We start from the raw sequence: 23,961 nt of genomic DNA, 5'->3' as shown, positions 1-23,961 counted from the left end.
CAGTATATACAGTCTAATATATATAGTCCCAGCATATATGGTCTAACATATATGGTCTCAACATATATGGTCTAATGAACATGGTCCCAGTATATAAAGTCTAACATATGGTCCTAGGATATACGGTCTAACATATGGTCCTAGCATATATGGTCTAACGTACATGGTCCCAGTATATAAGGTCTAACATATGGTCCTAGGATATACGGTCTAACATATGGTCCTAGCATATATGGTCTAACCAGCTGAGAGCAGTGGGGGCTCTTGCTGAAATACCATTAGCAAGAAAGAGGGTATTTAAAATTTCTGACTTTTATTAACAGTTCAAACTTTAAAAAAAAAACAATCAAATGTTACTTAGAACTTGAAGATTACAAAAAAAAAAAGGGTCAAAATTCTCACAGGTAGTGACAGACTGAAAGGTTTCGAACACTCTATGCGATCTCATTGATCTGCCCTGCTCCCTCTCCAGGACTGTACGTGTATCACATGTAAACACACCCTACCATAGCTTTCGATTTGTTTTGATTTATCCAATATTATATTTAAATACTCTTTTCCTTTTTTCTTTCTTTTTTAGTTTGGTCTGGTTTGTTTGTTTGTTTTCTGAGAAAGGGTTTCTATGTGTAGCCCTGGCTGTCCTGGAACTCACTCTATAGACCAGGAGGACCTCCAACTCAGAGATTTACCTGCCTCTGCCTTCAGAGTGCTGGAATTAAAGGCATGTGCCACCACTGCCAAGCAATACAATGTTTTTCAAATTAAGGAAAATGTCTAGTTAGGGCTGGTGAGACAGCTCAGGGGCCAGAAGGGCTTGCCAAGGAAGCCTGGTAACCGGACTTTAATCTCCACACTCCACGCTGGAAGAAGAGAACCAGCTCTCAAAGGTTGTCTTCTGAACTTCACATTGGAGCTGTGGCATGCTCACACCCCATTCCGATACTAAGCTAAAAGAAAAGAAAAAAAAATCTAGTTCATTTACATGTTACAAAGCATATATTTATTTGAAATCATATGTCAACGCAATGATGAATCTTGTAAGACAGATGGCCATAAATTTTTCCTCAAGTTTTCTTTTAACAAGGTAAGTCACACCACTGTGTTTTCTTAGGGGACTTGGTAGGGGTAAACACAACTTGGCCAATTACAAACTGGTTGAAGTAATTTGACCCTTCCTCACTCCCAGCTCCTGAGAGCAAGCAGCAGAAGGTTCACCCTTCCCTGGATCTCCTTACCAGGAAGACACAAGGAAGCAAGTCTCATCCCAGATCTGTTACTAAACACACTGACTTCAAAGTGGAAACCTCCTTTCCTATTCTCTAGCCGGCCTTCTAGCTCTGTTTATTTGAGGGCTCTTGCAGGGAGCCGATTTGAGTGGCTGCCATTACAAGATGGCATTTGGCCCCGGCCTCTCTTGATACCATAATAAAGGTTGCAGTTCTTCCACTAGAAAACAGGATGAGTTGTTGTGATCTAGCTGCCCACACTTTCCCTGACCGGCAGGGGAACTTCCTTGTGGTCTGTAATTGACAGGGATGTTCCCCTGCTTTCTTTCTGGCTGGTGGGTCTCCAGAAAAGCAGTTAAAGTATCAAAGTATCAAAGGTTGCTAGGCAGACTCCCTATATAAGCAGCTACAGCTCAGAGCTCTGGGCCCCTTGCTTTCTGCTCTCCCTTCAACCAAGAGGCTCCAATAAAGCGTGATTTGAGAAGAATCCTCGTCTGGTGGCTGTTCTTTCCTGCTGGTCAGGGAGTTCGCCGCAGGCTCTGACCTGCAAGCTGCGTGAAGTCTTGACGACACTGCACAGGTGGGGCTAGACAGCCCGAGGTTTGCCCGGACCAATGGCTGGAGTGATACTGTTTAAAGAAAAAAGCTCTCGGGGGCTGGAGAGATGGCTCAGTGGTTAAGAGCACTGCCTGCTCTTCCAAAGGTCCTGAGTTCAATTCCCAGCAACCACATGGTGGCTCACAACCATCTGTAATGAGGTCTGGCGCCCTCTTCTGGCCTACAGGCATATAAGCAGACAGAATATTGTATATTAAATAAATAAATATTAAAAAAAAAAAGAAAAAGAAAAAAGCTCTCAGGGCATCCTGTGAGGCTCAGGGTAAAGACTCAGTTTTTCTGCCCCATGCACTCTAAGGATTATGACTGTCCTTAGCCTGTTTCTATAGCCTGACAATTTCAAATATCACGCATGTTCACATGTGACCTGCTAATTAGTCTTAGGATGTTCGCTGTTACACCAGGCAGTGTAGGCTAAGGAAACTGATCATACAGATTAAACTTTGAATTTAGTGGAGCAAACATACATGCCATCCTTTCTTGACCAAATTAGTCTCATGTAAATTACAGACAGCTCAATCATTCATCTGGTAATTTAACAAGTATTTATGGTACATTTAGGTACTAGAGAGAAAAAGATCCAAATTCATTTCTGTATAGAATTTATTTTGTAGGACCAACTGAAGAAAACGGGAGTGGGGTGGGGAAGTGTGTGCTTAGATAACGAGATGAAGGCTGACGAGCAGCTTTTGTTTCCACTCATAGTATAGGCGCACCACTGGGCTCACCCTCCCACCATGGACAACCATGGTATGCTGTACTTGAGGGCCCAAGACCCAGGAACTCTGAGAGAAGGGACACAAACAGTGAATGCCTATTGTCATCCTACTTTTGTGTCTGAACAAACTTAAAATTTTGGCTAAAAATGTCAAAGCCAGGCCATGAATGCGTGGCCTCACGAAGGACAAAAATAGGACCAAACCATTATTGACTGTGCAGTGTCCAGGGGCTTCCTGGGGTCAGGACGCATCCACAATCTCATAGTCCTTGGTATTGTGGAAAGCAGGCAACAAAATCTGCATGGGACCCAGAGAAGAAGCCTAGGGCAGGCACGGTATAACAGCAAAGTCAAGACCTGGGGAAGAGGGATGCCAAGAGCGGAAGATGCCAGGGGCAGGTGATGGCAGGTGTCACTCTGTGCCTGAGGAACAACAGGAGGTCTGTGAAGACCAGGATGGCCCCACAAACAGAACTGTGTTCAAATAAATGATAGTGATATCAAGTGTGTCTTAATGAGAAGCCACAGAGACTTCATGACAGTGCAGCCAAAGTCCCCTGAGCGCTATGCCCTAGTCCTGCAGTACCTGCTCTGAAACAGGGTTTAACACTGCTCTCCAGCCTTGCAGAGCAGAAGCATCAGGACTTTAGAGGAGCTCGGTGGGAGTGGAATGTGTGCATTGCTAACAAGGTTCCATGCATTCGGGGTGTGCACACTGAGAATCCCTGGTTTGACTAATTCTGAAAACTGTGAATGAGAGAGATACTGTTGTCACCACCATCTGACACACAAGTAGCAGGAAGGGTGGAGGAACATGGTGGCATCTCCGTTCCCCATGCACTTCCCCAAGAATCTCCGAGACTGAGCTGGAACTAGGCAACTTGACTCCAGAATCTGGATCTTGTGCATTTTTTGAGGCAAGGCCTTTGCTATGTAATCCAGGCTGGCCTAGAACCTAGGCTCCTCCTAGACTACCTCCCAGGGCTGGGACTATAGGTAGCATCATCATACTTTGTTCAGAGTCTGTATTTCAAATGTTCAACCCGACTTGTTGAATAACCAGTTTTACCTGAAAGATTGTGTCTAAAACAGTATCCTGCAGACTTATTTCCATCAATGTAGTTCTAAAGCTATTTAGTCTCCCAAAGCAGCAACTACCACATATTAACAAAATAAATCAGTATATTTACACCCAACAGGATGGCTCTACAGATAAAGGTACTTGCAGCCAAGTTAGTGACGTGAGTTCAATTCCTGGAACCAACATGGTGGTGGAAGGGAACTACTACAAATTGTCTTCTGACCTCCACACATGTACACACATACACATACATGTACCACATCACAGCACATTACATGTATAAACATGCATATACATATACACACATAAACAAATCTACAACATCATACACAAACACATATATATACATACACATCACACATACAAACACATATATACACATACGTGCACACACATTAGATAAACAAACCTACAAAAATTATGATAAGTACCTTTCAATGCAATTATACTAGACACTGTTAGAATGAGTGGGTAAGCCTTCTAATCCCTCACATCTTCCTGGAATTTCAAATACCTTGAATGTGGGTTACTGTTTGCTCTGAATTTAAATGCTTTAAAAAGAAATCAATTTCGTTTTCTTCTGTTGTTTGCTGCAGGACCGAGCAGGTCAAAGCATGCTAAATAAATTGACAGAGAACATTCTCAAGTTAAATTTAGGTGCATTTAATTTAAGACTCCCCTGGCAGAGAGTACCTGCCAGCTCCACCCATCCAACCAAAACTGAGGTGGTTATCAGAGATGCTGGAGGGCAGCGTTGCTTCAAGGCCTTAACTGTAGAATGAAGAGCGTGCCAATCCATAGTCAGAAAAGGGAAATCAGCTCAGAAAAGGGAGAGGGAGAGAAAATTCAGGCTGCTCTTCCGGGAACGCTCTCAGCCTGCTGCCTCCCTCGGAAGGCCCCTCCCTCCCCCGTGCAGGATCTCTCACAGGTACAAGCACAGATGAGTTCGCAGTATCAGTGGCTGGTGACAAAGGATGGGATTCACTAGCACTGTGTGTTCCTATCTGTTCTGTTTCTATTTCAAAAGCCCAGGGGAATCTTCTGTTACTTGTGCAGTTCAGAATCTGATGAGGGGTGCTAAGAACACTTACCTGTGAGAAGAGCAGTGCTGGGGGAACAGCTCAGTGACAGAGCATCTGCTTACCAGTCATGGGGCCAGCCCCGGGAACAGTCTCCAGCACCAAAACCAAACACACAGCCTTTGGGTACAATCCAGGCCAGGTCTCAGCCTGGTGCTGCTGGTATTTTGGGACTCAGTCTCTGCAGCATGGGGACTGGCTAGTGTGATACTCCTGTCCTCAACCCCAGTTGTCATGATGAGAGCTCTTTCCAGACTTCGCAAATGGCACTTGGGGACAACAGCTGCCCCCACCTGAGAATTTCTGGGTTAGATCAGTTTACTAGTTAGTTCTCTCTTTTGTAAATCATTGCCACCGAGAACATGATCAGGCTTGAGAGTCTGAGGAAATAATGAGCAAGAAACACTCACTGGTCATGCTGGCCAGTGCCCCATCATTCCAGGTACTCAGGAAGCTGAGGCAGAAGGATCGAGTTTGATGTCAGCCTGCGCCAATTAGCCAGACCCTGTTTCAAAATAAAAATTTACCTTTTTTTTTTTTAAAAAAAAAATGTGTGTGAGTGTGTGTGTTTGTTTGTCTGTGTGTGTCTGTCTCTGTGTGAGTATATGTGACTTGTATTCTGGTACCTTCAGAACCCAAAAGAGGTCATCAACTCCCCAGTGCTGTGGTTACAAGAGCACCATGTGGGTGTTGGAAAGCAAACTCGGCTCCTCTGCAAGGGGAGCCTTTTAAACACAGGGCTATTGCTCCAACCCTTCAAAATAAAATTTTAGATAGGGGTGGGATGAAGATGTAGCTCAGAGGCAGAGCACTTGCCTAGCATCTGGAGGACCCCGTGTTCATTCCCCAGTACTGCAAACATCAACAAACAAGAAAATAAATAAATAAATAAATAAATAAATAAATAAGGAAAGGGAAGCAGTGAGTTATAACACAAAGATTCTTCCTGGTGGCTCTGCTGAGACAGTGCATTGTAACTAGGTAACCACGCAGCATGTACCACATTCACTGGCCCTTTACACCAGCAGCCCAGGTACCACATTGGCTAGGTTTTGTTTTACTGTGAGTAAACAAATGCAGTGTATCCATTAAAAGGCACCCAGGTAAAGAATGCACTCCACAGTACAGTTGGGTCATTGAAGTTGTGCTGAGAGGGCCCAGCAGAGCCACAAAACCACTCAAAGTTTTCTGTGGAGGATTAGTACCTGAGCGAGAAAAATCAAAGCAGATTTGTATAAAAAAGTGGAATGTACCTAACCTGTGGGAACTTGTGGGACATTTTGTTAAGGACAGGAAAGGCATATTTCTGTGTCTGGATCATTTGATGTTCTAAACGAATCCAGCAGATATCGGGGTTTAGAAAGAGATAAACAGCATGCTTGTAAAAGCACCCCAGAAAAGCATGAGGTACCTCAAGTGTTGCCAGACACCGTGCTGGATGCAAGAGGCCTAGAAGGTTCTGCAGAGAACTCAGTTGCTACTGGGAAAGAAGGCAACAGTTTTGAGCCCTCTGTCTACAGGCCTGGGGTTTTCGTATGTAGTTGTGGTAGAGCAGGCCAGGCAAGCTGAACATAAGGGGGTCTCTATTAACCAAAATGTACTAATGACAAAGAGTGCTTATCTAGCATGCCTAAGGCCCCGTGTTCCACCCCCAGAACCCAATAAACTCACCGTGGTGGCATGTGCCTATAATTCCAGCCTTGGAATGGCAGGAGCAGGAAAATCCGATGCTGCAGGTCATCCTTAACTTAAGTTTGAGACTAGACTGGACTACGTGAGACCCTTGCCTCAAATAAAACCAAACTTGAAATGCTTTAAAGGATCCTTTTATACCCAGATCAACAGACTTGGATCTATAGTTACCACGTAAGGGACAAGAAACGCAACACAAGGAATAATTATACACACTTTTGACATAGAGCTCGTAATGTTCTATAGTAGAGCAGAATAGTCGATAGAAAGGCAGAACAGCAAATCTGACGGCTGTCAGCTGTGCCTTTCTTATGTCACCGTCATTGCCATCACCGTCACCACTGTCTCTGCCGTCTTTGCCCTGCTTAGTTAAGATTAGGAAAGTGTTTTGCATCTTACTAAGAACGGTTTGAACCATTGTCATAATGATAACAAATCCCAACATTGTGGAGGTGACGTCTGCTTTTTATTTTGAAGCGTTGACATGTTCAGTGGTTGACGGAGTCAACTCGTGTACTGCTTTTGACAGTGATAATTCACGACTGAGAAACCTGAGTGAGTTTCTCTCTACTTTAGCAATTTAATCGGAAAGTGGCATCATGAGAAACGTCCCAGATTCCTAGGACACTCACCGGCCTAGCTTTCTTGAGGGCTCTGCTCTCAGGCTCCCCTCCAGAGCCACCTGTGCAGAGGTGGTGGCTTTCAAACAGCAGGTGGTAAGAAATGGGTATCTGGGGAAATAGAATCATGGATTGCCTCTTGAGAAGAGTTAATTCTTTTCTTTGTTTATTTCCGCATATGTATTGTAAATCGTGTGTGTGTGTGTGTGTGTGTGAGTTTGTGTGTGTCGCATATACATGAGTATGTGGTTGTATATTTCCACATATGTGCATTCCAAGGCCAGAAGAGGATGTGTGATGTTTTCCTCTGCAGCAGCTTTTTGCCTTATTCCTTTGAGACAGGGTCACTCGCTGAACCTGAAACTCACCATTTTGACTAGGCTTTCCAGAGAGCAAGCTCCCAGAAACTCCCTGTCTCCATCACCCAATGCTGGCATTACAGGTACACACAGTCAGGCTCAGCTTTTTACCTGGTTTTGGGCTCAGACCACCATAGTCACACAGCAAGCCCTCCTATCTACTGAACTATCTGCCTAGCACATCCCCTTAGCAATATTTCTTTTATGTAGAAAATAAAAGCAGAATGTGGTGGCTTGTTGAACAAGTCACTGTGTGGGATTTTCCAAAGAGTGACAGGTGCCTAGTCCACCCATCCCAGAAGACTGACTGTCAACAGTCTCACAGCAGGATGAGAAGGGTTCTTAAAGTGCAAATCCTGAAGTTGACGATGCATTTGTCCTTGATCTAATATACACTTTAGCTGCACCAGGTTCCTGATACCCCTTGCCTGTGTGGGGGACATTAATCCCCACCATTCTCTCTTGGCAGAATAGTCTGGAGTTTGCCTGTGACAGGCACTACTTTAAAACCCCAATGTTAGGAATATTTCTTAAGGACGAGTCTCTCCGCTGACGCAAATAATTCCAATCAGACCAAATTACACCAAATAGAAGATGCCCATGTTTAATTCAGTGCTCCCGATGGCGCTGCAAAGCATGGTGAGGGGAAGAGAGAGGAGGGGAGACTATAAAAAAAAAAAAAAAAAAAAAAACCAGAGACCACCTGTTCATTTTCTGGGCAGCAGCCTAAATAGCCTCCCTGGGGAGGGGTCACCACTTGGCGGGCTTTCCCAGAGGCGGAGTCCGGACCAAGGCAACTCCTAGGGGAGGGGGCTTGAAGTGGATGCCAGGGGCTGTGGTGATGCTTTCAACCAATACCCAAGGATTGAAAGAATGGGCACAGCAGTCGAATAATCACAGAACAGATCTACGAAATGATTACGAAACAAACAAATCTACACATCAAAGCGATGGAGAAGATTACACTTTAAATGAGCCAGCTACACAGCGAGAGTGAATTTCAGAACCCCTAAATGCTACTTGGCTTTGATGAAAACGAGCATTGGTTAAAATCCAGGCCTGAGCGATTCTTCATGCTGTTGCGGCAACAGCATCTAATTCCAGCCCACAGGTACCCTTTGATTCTTGTTAGCCATGTGGGAGTATTATGAATCATGTTGAACAATTCTAGGAGAACTTTCCAGAAACTCCTAGGGAAACAAGATGTGGCTTACTGGAGCTTTCCAATAAAACACTCCATCATCTCTAAAAAGCACTTCTTTGACTGGCACCATGACGTCGAGAATGAGGAATGGTATTCCCATCAGCTCTGGGTTTGAATGTGTTTCACTCCGCAGCGCTGTTTGGAAGTGATGTGCTAAAAAATAAAATATAATAAAAAAGGAGGAAAATATTCCGATTTTTAAATTTTTCAGTTCTGACAGATGTTTCTCTGTACACCCACAACCGCACACACACACACACACACACACACACACACACACACACATATTCAAATTCACATCGACTAAGACAAGCACCTCCAGGATCATGTCTGTCCATCATAATTTCTGCTTGGTGGAGGAGATGACAAAGTCCCAGAGGGTGACCCACTGGCCTCAGCTACACAGCAAGTCTTCAATGGATGTCCTAACCCAGCCCCAGCTTCTTGCAAACAAGGCAAACCACCAAAGAGGTTGAGCTGAGTCCTTTCCCAGGGAGGTTGATAAGGGGGTACCAGTTTCCTAGCTCCCATTGTTTTCAGTCTCCTGAGGGTCTCAGGTTAGCTCTGTAGCCGCCAAAAAACGAAATCTCTTGAATTTCAAAGACACCAACAGGTGGTGACAATGTTAATGGATGCTAATGGGCATGACCTGGGCTGATTGCATCTGGCTCACTGGACCACTGGCTCCTGCAGACGTCATAAGAAAGATTTTGGAGAGAGAGGCACTTCTACCCTCCTTCTGTAGCAAACCCAGTGAGTTCTACCTTGCGCCTTCCAGGCAGAGGCTTCCTTGCGACTCAGCAAGTCCTCCAGCCCTAGGGAGAACAGGTGGATTTCCAGGAATCTGCCCCTGCGTGCTCTGATTCCGTGCTGGTATCAGTGAACTCCTGCCATTCCTCCAGGTCCTCCCGGTCCTCCCAGCTCAGCCCCTTATCTGGAGCTGGTGAACCAACCAGCCCCTGCAGGGCAGGGAGGCTTCTTTCCCATCTGGTATCTGTTGTCACATTTTTACTGTTTGAAACCGGAGTTACTTAGTAAGGTTTAATGTTTTTATTTATCCATCCAGGCTTTCGTTTAAAACTCCAAGGATCAGTATTCATGGGCCAGGAGCATCTACAGTTCTTTAGCAGCCAGGAAACCAGTTTCCTTCCTCTATGTCTCTAAACTATTCTGTTTAGCTCTGTCAACCCTGCTTCTTCACTTAATTTAAATGAAACTGGGGTCTGGAATTTTTCCCTTCTCCACATAAAGCACTTGGAAGTGCTGATGTCTTCTTTGTTCTGTTTGTTTGTTTGCTTTGTTTATTATTTATTTATTTATTTTCTTCTTCCTTTTTTCTTATCTAGGAGTTAGTCTCAGTAACTTATTTGGTCTATACTTAAAAATATTGCCTGGCCTAAGAATTCAGGGCAATAATTGAGAAATGAGACCTCCTAAAATTTGAAAGCCTCTGCACAGATAAAGAGACTATCCAGTGAAGAAGAAGCTCACAGAATGGGGAAGAATCTTCACCAGCTGTACATCTGACAGGAATGTATATTCTGACCCAGAATATATAAGAATTATAAAAAAAATAGTAGAAAGCAAAATGAAAGTCTGACCCATTCTAAAAAATGGACTGCCACGTCCACAGCAGTGACTGCCGTGTAGTGACAAAATGCCTCTGCGCTGGCTTTCGCCCGCTGAAGGATTGGGGTTAGAGCTTCCTGGAGTGAAGCCCCAGGTGGTCCCCTGGCAATCAGTGGTCAAGATAGGACCTGATGCCTTAGGCAGATCTCGTATCTGGAAATGGCCTTGAGAGCGAGCCCTCCTGGCACCCTGCATGATCTTTCTCTGTATTTCTTATCTTTCCTGTTTTCAGCTGACTGCTCACCAAGAAATCAAAGTATGTCCTTGGCTCGGCCCCACCGTTCTTTAAGCAGTCCTTGAGGAACTGAAGCATGCCCCACGCCACATGAGCCTTGGAAACTTTATTAATAATAAAACAGAAGAATAAAAGACTATATAGACAAAAGCTAGACCCAGGACTCTGAGAACTAGTCCCCCACGGTAGAATATGGTTAGTGGTGTGAGACAGAATTCTAAGAGACAAAACTAAAAGTCCTTGCCAACACCTTGAGCACGTAGAAGGAGTTCTATTTTGATTATGCTTAGCCTTGATTTATGTCTGGAACCCTGAATGGGGTGATGCAGTGAGCCTGCCAAGTTCTTTGATCTGTTTTGTACATAAACTGAAGCTTTGCAGAAGTAAAATTGCAGCAGATTTTCACTACCAGTGTGTCTGTCTGTCATTCCCTTGCGTCGTATCCTGGCTATCCTATCCTTCACCCTGTTCTCCCGTGGATAGTGGTCTCCAAGAGGGACGGTCCGCGGCAGGTGGCGCTCGGAACAGGGACGTGAAGGATAGGTAAGCTTTTCCCCCTTCTCTTTTTCTTTCCAATAGTCAGGAACGACTCTCACCAGGACGCTGCAGGTTCGCCGGTAAAGGATCACCGGTTAAGTGTGAGTAATCTAAGTATAAGGGAACCATGGGGCAACATATGACTAAGAGCGATAAAATGATGGTAATTATGCTGCGGCGACAGTTAGCCAAAGCAGGATTTCAGGTCGCAGAAGACGACATGGTAACTTTTACCAAGTTCCTGAAAAAGGTCAGCCCTTGGTTCACGGAGGAAGGGACCTTATCGCTAGATGAATGGAAGCGTGTGGGTAAGGAAATGAGGCGCTATGTGCGTGAGAATGGGGAAAAAACTTTACCTACCTATGCTTATCAAATATGGTTTCAGATCCGAGAACTGCTGTCGGAAATTTCCCCCTTTGAAGGCTTGTGTCGTGACACTGCCTCTGAAACGGGAGCTGCTTCTCCTATCTATAGTGAAGTTGGGGAAGAGGAGGGGGACGTGGAAGAAAAGAGACCATTAAAACCTTCTGCTCCCCCCTTCGCCTCATCTCATCAGCCCTTAGCAAGGAATGATCTTGATGGCGACTGGGGTCTGGATGATCAGCAGGAGGAAACAGAATGGGAGGATGATTTTAGAGACCACACTGATCCTCCAGTAAGGGCAGCAATTGGGAATATCACAAAAGGAAAACCTGTTCCAAAGCCACGCAGCCGCCCCCTACCTCCTGTAGGTTTTCAGGGAGCGCTGGCTGAGGCACGTAAAACAGGTGATACTTCCTTGGGGATATTTCCTGTTACAGAAATTGGAGATAACGATGAGCCCATATGGGAGCCTATGCCCCTTAAAACTCTTAAAGAATTGCAAAGTGCTGTTAAAAGTCTGGGGCCTTCTGCCCCCTATACCTTACAGGTTTTGGATATGGTCGCAAGCCTTTGGCTCACTCCTCATGACTGGATGCAAACTGCCAAAGCCACATTAAGTCCAGGAGATTACATTCTCTGGCGTACTGAATATGAAGATAAATGTAAAGATTCTATAGTTCAATCTATAAAGAAGAGAGGCCCTAAGCCAACAATGTCCATGTTGATGGGCACAGATGACTATGCTCTTCCCCAAGATCAGGTAAAAATCCCACGTGATATATTGACAATAATAACTGGTAATGCCGTTTTGGCATGGCGCAAGCTCCCACCTCCCGGAACCAAGGGTGGAGCATTGGCTAGCATTAGGCAAAAGAATGAAGAATCCTATCAGGACTTTATTTCCAGGTTAGAGGAGGCAGTCACCAGAATGCTGCCTCCTTCGGAAGGAACAGATATGCTATTGAAACAATTAGCATGGGAAAATGCCAATGCTCTTTGTCAAGATCTTATTCGACCTCTAAGACAGACAGGGACATTAAGTGATTATATCAAAGCATGTATGGATGCCTCACCAGCGGTCGTTCAAGGAATGGCCTATGCAGCTGCAATGAAAGGACAAAGATTTAGCGCCTATGTAAAAAAGACATATGGAGGGGGTGCAAAAGGCATCACCACTCCTACTTGTTATAATTGTGGAAAACCTGGGCACATTCAAAGGGATTGCAAGAAATCCAAAAGCTCAGGACGAAAAAGTTTACCGGGCATATGTCCTCGGTGCAAAAAGGGAAAACATTGGAGTAATGAGTGTAACTCAAAATATCATAAAGATGGTTCACCTCTCACTAAAGAAGGAGAGGAAGAACCTAAAGAGTCAAAAAACTAGAACAGGGGTGTTCTCCTAACCCGACACCCAAGGGAGAAGAAGGTTCTCCGTCCCAGGGCATGTTAAACCCTGAGGCATCAGAATTCACTATTCATGATTTGCCTAGAGCTACTCCAGGAAGTGCTGGACTAGATCTAGCAAGCTCAGAGGACTTGCTCCTCTCCAAATGGGATGGAGTGGCCTTAGTTCCTACTAAGGTTTCTGGGACACTCCTCCCTCAGACAGTGGGACTAATCATAGGGCGAAGCTCTAACTACCAGAAGAACTTTGAGGTTCTTCCAGGAATAATTGATGCAGATACCCAAAATGACATTAAAGTGATGCTTCGGCCCTTGGCTGAAACTATACAAATACACAAAGGACAACGTATAGCACAGTTATTGCTATTACCATACATTAATTTACCCAATAAAATATTAAAAGAACAAAGAGGTGAAGGGCAGTTTGGATCTACTGAAGGGATCTTCTGGGTTAAGGAACTCAATGAGAGACCATTTAAAACTATTAAAATAAATGGTAAAAAGATAAGGGGTCTCATGGATACTGGGGCTGACAGGACATGTATTTCTAGCAGGGACTGGCCAAACTCTTGGCCGATACATAAGACGGGATCATCTTTGCTTGGATTGGGATCAGCCTCAGGAGTTATGCAAAGTTCCATGATTCTTAAGTGGGAAGATGAAGGAAAAACAGGACATATCCAACCATATGTTTTACCCTCCTTACCATTCACACTCTGGGGGAGAGATTTGCTGGATTCCATGAATGTTAAACTGGTTACTTCAGATAACCTTAATGAGCAGTATTTTACATAGGGGCCACTGCGGAAAAATTATATGCAGATAAAATAGAATGGCTGACTCAAGAGCCGGTTTGGGTGAGTCAGTGGCCCCTAACAGAAGAAAAAATACAGGCTCTTGAGCAGCTGGTGCAAGAACAACTAAACAAGGGTCATATAGTAGAATCCAACAGTCCCTGGAATACTCCTGTATTTGTTATAAAGAAAAAGTCGGGAAAATGGAGATTGTTACAGGATCTCCGAGCCGTAAATGCAGTCATGAAGGATATGGGGCCCTTGCAACCTGGGCTTCCATCACCAGTAGCCATACCTCAAGAATGGAAGATTATTATTATAGATTTGCAGGATTGCTTTTTTACCATTTCCTTGCATCCTGAAGATAGTGAACGTTTTGCCTTTAGTGTACCTTCAGTGAATTTTAGGCAGCCTTTTAAAAGATATCAATGGGTCACCTTGCCTCAAGGGATGAAGAATTCTCCAACATTGTGTCAGAAATTCGTAGCTCAGGCCCTGCAGGAGGTCAGGCAGGAATTTAAGGAAGCCTATATAATGCATTACATGGATGATATCCTTCTGGCTCATCCAGAACAAAGGACAGTTGAAAAAATTTTAACACAAGCCATTTATAAATTAACCCAGTATGGACTTGTTATTGCCCCTGATAAAGTTCAGCGTGACAGACCATTGAGCTACTTAGGACAAACTATAGGCACTAATTATATTAGTTCACAAAAATTGTCAATTCGAAGAGATAAATTGAAAACATTAAATGATTTTCAAAGGCTGTTAGGAGATATCAATTGGCTAAGACCTTATTTAAAAATTACCACTGGGACTTTAAGCCCTCTTTATTCTATACTTCATGGGGACGCAAATCCTAAGTCGCCTAGGCAATTAACCCAAGAAGCATTAAATGCATTACATATTGTTGAGGAAGCCATTGCCTGTGCCAGGGTTCACCAAATAAATTATCAAGATAGATGGGGCCTGCTGGTGTTTCCAACCGCTTATACTCCCACTGCCTGTTTGTGGCAACACGGAGTATTGGAATGGTTACATTTACCACATACTCAGGCAAAAATGTTGGCTGACTTTCCTTATTTGTGCTCCCTTTTAATTATAAAAGGTAGAATTAGATCTAGAGAACTATTTGGACGAGAGCCACATTTTATAATAACTCCTTATAAGAAGGCTCAAGTAGACTTATTATTACAAAATAATGAAGATTGGATTTTGGCTTTACAAAATTATACAGGTCAGATAGAATATCACTACCCCAAACATCCTCTCATAGAATTTGCTAAGACCGTGGAAATTGTGTTTCCTATCTGGTATTCATCAGAACCTCTAGATCAAGCGATATTAATCTTCACAGATGGTTCTTCCACTGGAAGGGCTGCAGTTTATACATATCATCATGGCTCATACTGGGAAGAAGGAGAGCAGACTTCTGCCCAGCAGACTGAAATAAGAGCAGTAATTTTAGCCTTCATGACATTTCAGCAGCCTTTTAATTTATACACAGATTCTAAATATGTAGTTAATTTGTTTCCAGCATTGGAAACTGCCCTTTTGTCAGGGAAATCACCTATATTACCTTTGTTACAAAGATTACAAATGCTTGTACACCAAAGGAAAGAGAAGTTTTTCATAGGCCACATACGTGGTCATTCAGGTCTTCCAGGCCCTCTAGCACAGGGAAATACTATGGCTGATTTATTAACTCGGTCTCAAGGTGTCTTTTCAATGCAAGAAGCACAAGAGAGTCATGCCTTACATCATCAGAATGCAAAGGCTTTGAAACAAATGTTTCATATTACCAGAGAACAAGCTAGGCAAATAGTAAAGCAATGCCAGCATTGCCCAGTTGCCTACCATCCCTTAAAAATGGGAGTGAACCCTAGAGGTTTAAAGGCTAATGTTATTTGGCAAATGGATGTGACTCATGTTCCATCCTTTGGAAAATTGTGTTATGTCCATGTGGTCATAGACACTTATTCTCATTTCATACATGCTTCAGCCCGAACAGGGGAAGCTGTAAAAGATGTGATTCAGCATCTTATTCAGAGTTTTCAAGTAATGGGTATTCCCTCACAGATCAAGACAGATAATGGGCCAGCATATACTGCCAAAGCATTTGAGCAGTTTTGTATGCAGTGGCATATTCAACATGTCACAGGAATCCCTTACAATCCACAAGGACAAGGGATTATTGAAAGGGCCCATCAAACCTTGAAGATGCAAATACAGAGGCTACAGCAAGCCAACAAGTATTATACTCCTCATCATGTGTTGTCACACAGTTTATTTACATTAAATCATTTAAATATAAATGATCAACAAAATAGTGCTGCAATAAGGCACTGGAACAAGGATAGAAGACAATCTCCATTGCCACTAGTAATGTGGAAAGATCTCCTTTCCGGCCTCTGGAAGGGGCCGGATGTTCTAATCACCTCGGGACGAGGGTATGCTTGTGTGTTTCCACAGAATGCCGACTCCCCCATCTGGATCCCAGATCGCCTCATCCGACCTGCTGTTGCAAAGCAGAAGAAGGAAAAGACGGTGGCGGAAGCAGAAAAAGCAGCTCCAGCAGCAAATGAAGAAAATGAAACTAAGCCGGCCCACGGCAGAAATAACATGGACGAAGATTCGTCATCTGACACGAGAAGCGAAACAGCTGCTCACTGAACAAGGAAAATCCCTGACAGCGTCTATGTATTTCCTCGCCTTTTTGGCCATTATCTCTGCTCCCCAAAGGGTGGAGGGAGTTTCCTACTGGGCGTATGTCCCGAATCCCCCTATCTTGCAACCCGTGGGGTGGTTAGATCCTGAGCCTTTGAAAGTGTTAACCAATGATTCAGTGAGAATGGGTGGTGCTCAGGATTCTGACGCACGAACTGGTTTGTCCTCTCTTATAACCTTTGAGGGAAGGGCAGACTCGCTTCCGATCTGCATTTCGCTTCAAGGGAGAGTGCCTTCGGGTTGCCTGAGTACACGCTACAGTACTTTTCTCACTGACGGGCCAGACAAAGAGAATGCAGGTAGGAGATGGATGTGGGAGATTCAGATGCAGACCTTGGGAAATCCTAATTATCATGACAACTTTACGAAAGTTCATGATCTACCTATAGATCCCTGTATAGGAAAATATAGAGACAAGAATCAATTTTGGGACTCTTCTTTGTCTAAGTTTCCTACATGGCTAGCTTGTGGCTTTTCGGATTCTGCGATGTGGGTTAGGCCTGTTGATTATGATTATGAGATATGGGACTATTCAAATTCTAATTCAGGGGTTAAAAGGAGCAATGGCAAAGGACTTTATGAAGATTACATTGATACCCATAAAGACAAGTACCACAATTATGCGTGGACTGGATTAGGAGAGCCACTTAGGCGATGGTTTTCTCCAGGATTTGTAGAACCCTACTGGTTTGCAAAACATGAAAATAAGACAAGGAAACATACTGATCTTTTTAGACTGGTTGCTGCAGCCAATATGTTTCTGGAAAAGAAGCCCAATCATACAAAATCTGAACCTGTCGGACTGAAAGCCTGTATAGCATATCCTAATGCATTGCTGTTAGCTCAGGCAACTTTTGTGAATATTTCTCAGGAAGGGAAGTCGTATAAAATAGTTTGTCATTCCTGTAAATTGACCAATTGTATAACATCGGCAGAACAAAAAGAGTTAGGTACTATGATCATTGTTAGACGCCCTCCTTTTGTGATGTTGCCTGTAGATTTGGGGAATGATCCCTGGTATGATAATTCTGCTATGCAGGTTTTAAACACTCTAAATGAGTTGATTAGGCCAAAGCGATTTGTAGCAGTATTAATTTTGGGAATTACAACATTAATTTCTATATTAACCACCTTTGCTATGGCTACTACAGCCCTGGTGCAGGAAATTCATACTGCCCATTATGTGAATGCTTTGAATAAAAATATTACTTCAGCATTATTAGAACAAGAAGCTATAGATAAGAAGTTGGAAGCAAAATTAAATGTGCTAGAGGAAGTAGTGCTCGTTCTTGGTCAGGACATTGCTAATTTAAAAACAACTCTATCAACACGTTGTCACGATGATTTTAAATCAATCTGTGTCACACCACTACCTTATAACACTTCACAGCCATGGGATAAAGTTAAGGCTCACCTACAGGGATTGTGGCGGGATAACGATATTACTCATGATCTAGCCGCATTACAAAAGGATATTTCTGCTATGAGTCAATCTCATTTACAATTAGGGGGACTGCAAGATTTGGCTTCGCAATTGGAACGTGGACTTAAGAGCCTTAATCCCTTAGATTGGGTGCAGTACTTTGTATTCATTGGAGTAATTATACTCTTGATAATATTGGTCATCTTTTTATTCCCCTGTCTCTTAAAGTGCTTATTTTCTTCATTACAGGCAGTGAAACAGGAGGTGTTCGAGCTTCATTTTAAAAATAAAAAAGGGAGACCTGCCACGTCCACAGCAGTGACTGCCGTGTAGTGACAAAATGCCTCTGCGCTGGCTTTCGCCTGCTGAAGGATTGGGGTTAGAGCTTCCTGGAGCGAAGCCCCAGGTGGTCCCCTGGCAATCAGTGGTCAAGATAGGACCTGATGCCTTAGGCAGATCTTGTATCTGGAAATGGCCTTGAGAGCGAGCCCTCCTGGCACCCTGCATGATCTTTCTCTGTATTTCTTATCTTTCCTGTTTTCAGCTGACCGCTCACCAAGAAATCAAAGTATGTCCTTGGCTCGGCCCCACCGTTCTTTAAGCAGTCCTTGAGGAACTGAAGCATGCCCCACGCCACATGAGCCTTAGAAACTTTATTAATAATAAAACAGAAGAATAAAAGACTATATAGACAAAAGCTAGACCCAGGACTCTGAGAACTAGTCCCCCACGGTAGAATATGGTTAGTGGTGTGAGACAGAATTCTAAGAGACAAAACTAAAAGTCCTTGCCAACACCTTGAGCACGTAGAAGGAGTTCTATTTTGATTATGCTTAGCCTTGATTTATGTCTGGAACCCTGAATGGGGTGATGCAGTGAGCCTGCCAAGTTCTTTGATCTGTTTTGTACATAAACTGAAGCTTTGCAGAAGTAAAATTGCAGCAGATTTTCACTACCAGTGTGTCTGTCTGTCATTCCCTTGCGTCGTATCCTGGCTATCCTATCCTTCACCCTGTTCTCCCGTGGATAGTGGTCTCCGAGAGGGACGGTCCGCGGCAATGGACTAAGGATCTGAACAAAGAATTCTCGAAAGAAAAAAATAAAAGTAACTAAGAAATATTTCAAAAATCTTTATTGTCCCTAGCAATTAGAAAAATGCAAATTAAACCAACCTTGCAATTTCATCTTACACCAAGTCAGAACAGCGAAGATAAACAACACAACCAACAAATGCTGGAGGGGATGTGGGGAAAAGAGAACTGTTGGGGGCCTTTGTAAACTGGTCCAGCCACTCTGGAAACCAGTATGGAGAACCTTCCAAAAGCTAGAAATAAATCTACCCTATGACCCTCTTACCAAGTCTTGGACTCCCTACCCTGTGCTACGGGTGCTTGTTCAGCTGTGTCCATTGCTGCTCTCTCGTTCTGTCCACATCAGCCAGATGTGAACGAAGCAAAGCCACCTGAATGTCCTCTAGCTGCGGAACGGTTAGTTGAAACGTGGCACACGCACGCCATGAGAGTGAGAAAATGATGAGATTTGTAGACAAATGGAGGGAACTAGAAATGATCCTGTTGAGTGAAGTGACCCAGATCCAGAGAGACAGCCAGCTCATACTCTCTCTCCCCTGTGGCTCCTAGCTCCAAACCTCCATATGAGTACCAAACCTGGAATAAACACTGAAGCTAGAAAAGGAAATAGGAACCGTGATCCCGGAGCAATGGATAGGGAAAGAGCAGGGTATGAGAAATCTGATGGGGAAATGGGAAAAACAGGGCTATGCTTAATTGGGAGCAGGGAGGTTAATATGGGAAAAGGAAGGGGGCGGCAAAATGGCAGTCAAGATGTCCAAACGAGCCATAAAGAATAACACATATAAGTCTGTGTATATACATATATACATAGAATCTAAACGAAAATTTCCCATCTGGGCTGACAGTGATCTTCCGAATCTACCTAAAAGCAAACATAACCCCCCTCCCAAAACTCAATAGCACTGTCTTGGGGTTTTTATTGCTGCAAAAAGAATCCATGTCCACAGCAGCTCTTACAAAGAAATCATCTAATCGAGGGCACTCATGTACAGTTTCAGAGGCTCAGTCCACTGCCATCATGTCAGGGAGCATGACAGCATGCAGGCTGATGTGCTGCAGTAGTAGCTGAGAGTCCTCCATCCTGCAGGCACCAGGAAGTCCATAGACTCACTGGGTGCTATCCTGAGCATAGGAAATCTCAAAGCCCGCCCCCACAGTAACACATTTCCTCCAACAAGGCCATACCCACTCCAACAAAGCCACACCTCCTAATAGTGCCACTCCCTATGAGATTGTGGAGACCAGTTACATTCAAACTACCATAACTACAGGTGAAAATCTCCTTATGAATTGTTAATGGTCAGGGTAGTCCAAGAGACTCCCAAAACATTATAGGTAATTGATACTGCCTTAGATTACTTCCCAGAAGTTGAAAATAAGTCTGTATTTGCTGATGACACTATACATTTGGGACATGAGATCCAGAAGATCCCAACTGGATCTGACCCGAGAGCCTCCTCCCTGAGGACTAGATTTCATGGTACCAGAAGGCATCGTGGAAGCTTCCAAGGGAGGGAAGCCAGCAAAAGTCCTACCCAACTTTGGTGCCTACAAGCTACAACCACCATCATGGCATAATAACCCTGAGGGTGCAGCAGTCATATGCATACCTTGGTGGTGACAACAGTTCCCTAATTGGACCTAAAGATCATCCACAGAAAGGAGATTATGCTTGGCACTGGAAATCTAGCCAAGGACTCAGGTTAGTGAGGTCATGAATCTTCGGGGAGCACCTACCACCGACATTATACTAAGTCAGCGTAATTCCTAAGTGCATTTAAAATATTTGTCCTTATGCCCACAGACAAGTAGGGTTCTCCCCCTCTGCAAGAAAAGCTTCTCTTTGCAACAAATGGAAGCGTTACAGAAAAACACAACCAATTAAAATTCAGACAAGTGACCACATTGGGGACCCAGCTCCACTAATCCATCTACAGCACAGCTCTGTGCCTAAGACTCCAGGTACATCGAGGGAAAGGAGGCAGAAAGATCGCAAGGGTCAGAGGAACACGATGTCTGCTATGAGATTGTGTCTCTTAAAAATCTCAGAGAAGCTACACCCATGAACTCTCACCAACATGGCTGCCTAAACAAGACCCGAACCATGATGATAGCAACAGGCATGCTACCACGGAAGGGGGACTCTCCCAGGGTCCCAACCCTAGAGAGAGAATGACAGGCAGCTAAAGAACGCTGAGAGTGGGGGACATAGCCTTCACTAGGGCACAGCCCCCATTGCTTATCTAACACCAAGGGTTCAGCCCTGTAACCATATGCATTCGAGTAACAGACAGCCTGAGAAGATTGTGTCTATGTATTTAAGAATATATGCGTGCAACAAGTAAAAAAAAAAAGAGGCCGTGGATTTGAGGGAAGGCACAAGAGAGGTGTTGGAAGGAGGAAAATGATGAAATTGTGTATTATTTATTAAATAAGGTGGTAATATGAAAAGGGTAAATGGGTTCCGATAGCTCTCAAGTCACGTGTTTCATAAATCTGATATGAAAGTAGACTAGGAAGAGGCACAAGTGGTATCACCGATGAAAATGGCGTCAAACACCCTCCCACCCCATGCTGTTAGCCTGTAGGCTGACCTGGCCTCTTCTCTGAAGAATTGTTCTTGGCCTCTTCTCTGAAGAATTGTTCTTGGCCTCTTCTCTGAAGGATTGACAATAAGGGCTCACAGAGATCTGCCGAAGAAGCTAACTGACTTTATCTGAGGTAAAGTGGATTGTGCAGATTGTAGAGGAAGACATTGTCCAGACGGACAGGGCCCGTGTGTGTAAGGATATTCAGGGGCCCAGATTGCTGCTCAGGGTTCTCTTATGAAGGACAGAGAAAGGAGGAGATGGCAGCTTAGGTGCGCATAGTCTAGGTGGTTTTTTATTTTGATTGACAGGTTAGGTCATATAATCATTTTTCCTACTGTGCATGTTACTCCCCCTATGCTTTTGATTTTAATCATATGCTCACCCAGTTATGCACGGGCACAGGGCAGTAAGAGGCCCTCCCTAAAAGGTTACCAAGACGACACAGTTTTGACTTACCAAGCATGCACCCCAAACTAGTTCATCCAAGATTGCCTTTTTTAGGCTTCATACCTGAATGTATTGGGAATGCATTTGAGTAGAAACTGTCTAAATTTGATTGCTACACGGGGCAGAGAAACCGATCCCATGGCTCAGAGACAGTCGTATGACACGGAGAGGGAGGGTAGGGGTTCTGAAGTTGCTAGGTGAATTATCCTCAGAGGGGTGAGTGTACACAATCCTTGTAGAAGGGTCTGGGCTGCCAAGTACATTATTATGAGAGGGTGTGGTCCTAGACACTAACCTACCTGCTATGCTGGCCTGCCTCCATACTGGGGATTAAACCTGGGGCCTCTCTTGGCTGTGCTAGACAAGCTAGGCAGTGATCTACTAGAAAGTTGCTGCCTCTCCTGCCACTGCATCTGCTGCTGCATCTCCTGCCTCCTTTTTCCTCTTCTTTCTTTCTTTCTTTCTTTCTTTCTTTCTTTCTTTCTTTCTTTCTTTCTTTCTTCCTTCCTTTCTTTCCTTTTTTTTTTTTTTTGACAGGGTCATGCTAGGTTGCCTGGACTGTTTCTGAATTTGTGATCTTCCTGACACAGCCTCTGGAGCACCTGGGATGTCCTTGCAACACCAGGTCCAGGTTCAGCATTTCTAGTTTTAAGTGTGATGTTCAAACACATAAAAAAAAAATCAAAATCGAAACGTTTGCTAATAGAGCATCAGCAGAAGGGATTCTGGTTGATGAATAGTGTGTTGATGCAAAACATGCTCTTCAAGATGAGGGTGGTGACATGTGGCTGTAACCCCAGCACTCAGGAGGTTGAGACAGAAAGATCATAGGCTTGAGGCCAGTCTAAAAACAGCTAGTGTCTTTCTAAAAACAAAATAAACAAAGCCAACAAAACCCCCAGAGGATATCTAAAGCAAATTTGTAGCATTCCATGTAATCTCTTTATTCATTTCATAATGGGTTCTAAATCCACACATTCCACGCTTGGCCCTCTGCAGCCTTGGGTTTAGCCGACTGAGATGGAAACTGTTTGCTTGTTTTTGAATAACATTTGTACGAAATATGTGCATATTTTTATCATCAGTTCCTAAACCGAGCAGCATAGCCATTATTTCCCTAGCATGTACAATTTATTAGGAGTTTGTCATCACCTAAGGATGTGTGGCTTCTGAGCAAACACCACATCACCTTATATCATGACCTGAACCTCTAAAGTCTGTGCTTTCTACCCAGGGATCTTGAAGCCAATCCCCTTCAGTCAATGGTGGATTGTGTATTTGGTCACAGCTGGGTTGAAGGATGTAACATTGGAGGTCAGCTGCCTTTGGGTAGGTAAGTGATGGCAGGAAGAGCCATTACTATAGCCGAGGAGAGTGGACATTCATTTGAGAATCGAGTAATCCAAGAGATTGGGCCTGGGAGACCTTTGGTCCATAGAACAGCTCCTGAAATGACTGGGTGATGGGAACAGAGGAAGGTAGGGGGATGAGTTGATTGGCTTGCCAGTAGGGTACTGTCTGATGTGGGCCAGAACATCTTGTCCTTCAAGCCCGGATCTTTTGTTCCTAAGATTGTCAAGCATCATGAAGTAACACATACACGTGCGTGTGTGTGTGTGTGTGTGTGCGTGCGTGTGTGAGTGTGCATGTGAATGTGCATGTATGTGTGAGTGTGTGTGGGTGTGCATATGAGTGTGTGTGTGAATGTGCGTGTGTGTGTGAATGTGTGTGTATGTCTAGGATTTCCCCTCAATATTTCCTCTGCCACAGCAGCATTCTAAGCAGCTAAGGAGGCACACAGCCTTCAGCCTCTGGATGTTCAGGGTTCTGAACCCTAGACTCTGTAATCTAGAATTAAATTCTCACTTTTGAATCAACGTATAAGAATCAAGGCATCGAGGGACAGAACACTTGCACTGAAACCCTGGCTCTGCCCCCTCAGCAGCTCTTTCAGTCAAGTTTGTAGTGAGTCTATCATGGCAAAGAAAATGAAACCCGTGTCTGGTGTGAGCCACTTTCTCTGGAGGTTATAGTTCATTCGGCTTCTCTCACACCCTGTCTCATCAGGTGTTAAAACAGTGGGTGCCCTGTCAACGAGGAAATACACCGTGGCATAC

The 23,961-nt window shown here is 44.0% G+C and overlaps 1 protein-coding gene across 1 annotated transcript; it reads left to right on the top strand.

Annotated features, from left to right (window-relative positions):
• The first annotated feature begins 10,198 nt into the window (after positions 1-10,198).
• Positions 10,199-19,159, top strand: LOC126507601 (endogenous retrovirus group K member 25 Env polyprotein-like). The gene is made up of 3 exons (XM_050152164.1): positions 10,199-11,004; positions 16,035-17,976; positions 19,112-19,159. The coding sequence occupies exons 2-3, from the start codon at positions 16,036-16,038 to the stop codon at positions 19,157-19,159; spliced, it is 1,989 nt and encodes a 662-aa protein (XP_050008121.1). The 5' UTR covers positions 10,199-11,004; position 16,035.
• Positions 19,160-23,961: the final 4,802 nt, after the last annotated feature.

The sequence above is a fragment of the Alexandromys fortis genome, unplaced genomic scaffold, assembly GCF_014885135.2.
Source record: "Alexandromys fortis isolate MF-2015 unplaced genomic scaffold, M_Fortis_MF-2015_v1.1 scaffold_75, whole genome shotgun sequence".
In the NCBI taxonomy this organism is placed as follows: domain Eukaryota; kingdom Metazoa; phylum Chordata; class Mammalia; order Rodentia; family Cricetidae; genus Alexandromys; species Alexandromys fortis.
This window is presented reverse-complemented; position numbering and strand designations above follow the sequence as displayed.

Bases quoted from the DNA above. Each gene is read 5' to 3' on its own strand.
- LOC126507601 (XM_050152164.1), top strand. From the start codon at position 16,036: ATGCCGACTCCCCCATCTGGATCCCAGATCGCCTCATCCGACCTGCTG. The intron at 17,977-19,111 runs GTGTTCGAGCTT...GTGCTTGTTCAG, and splicing joins TACAGGCAGTGAAACAGGAG to CTGTGTCCATTGCTGCTCTC.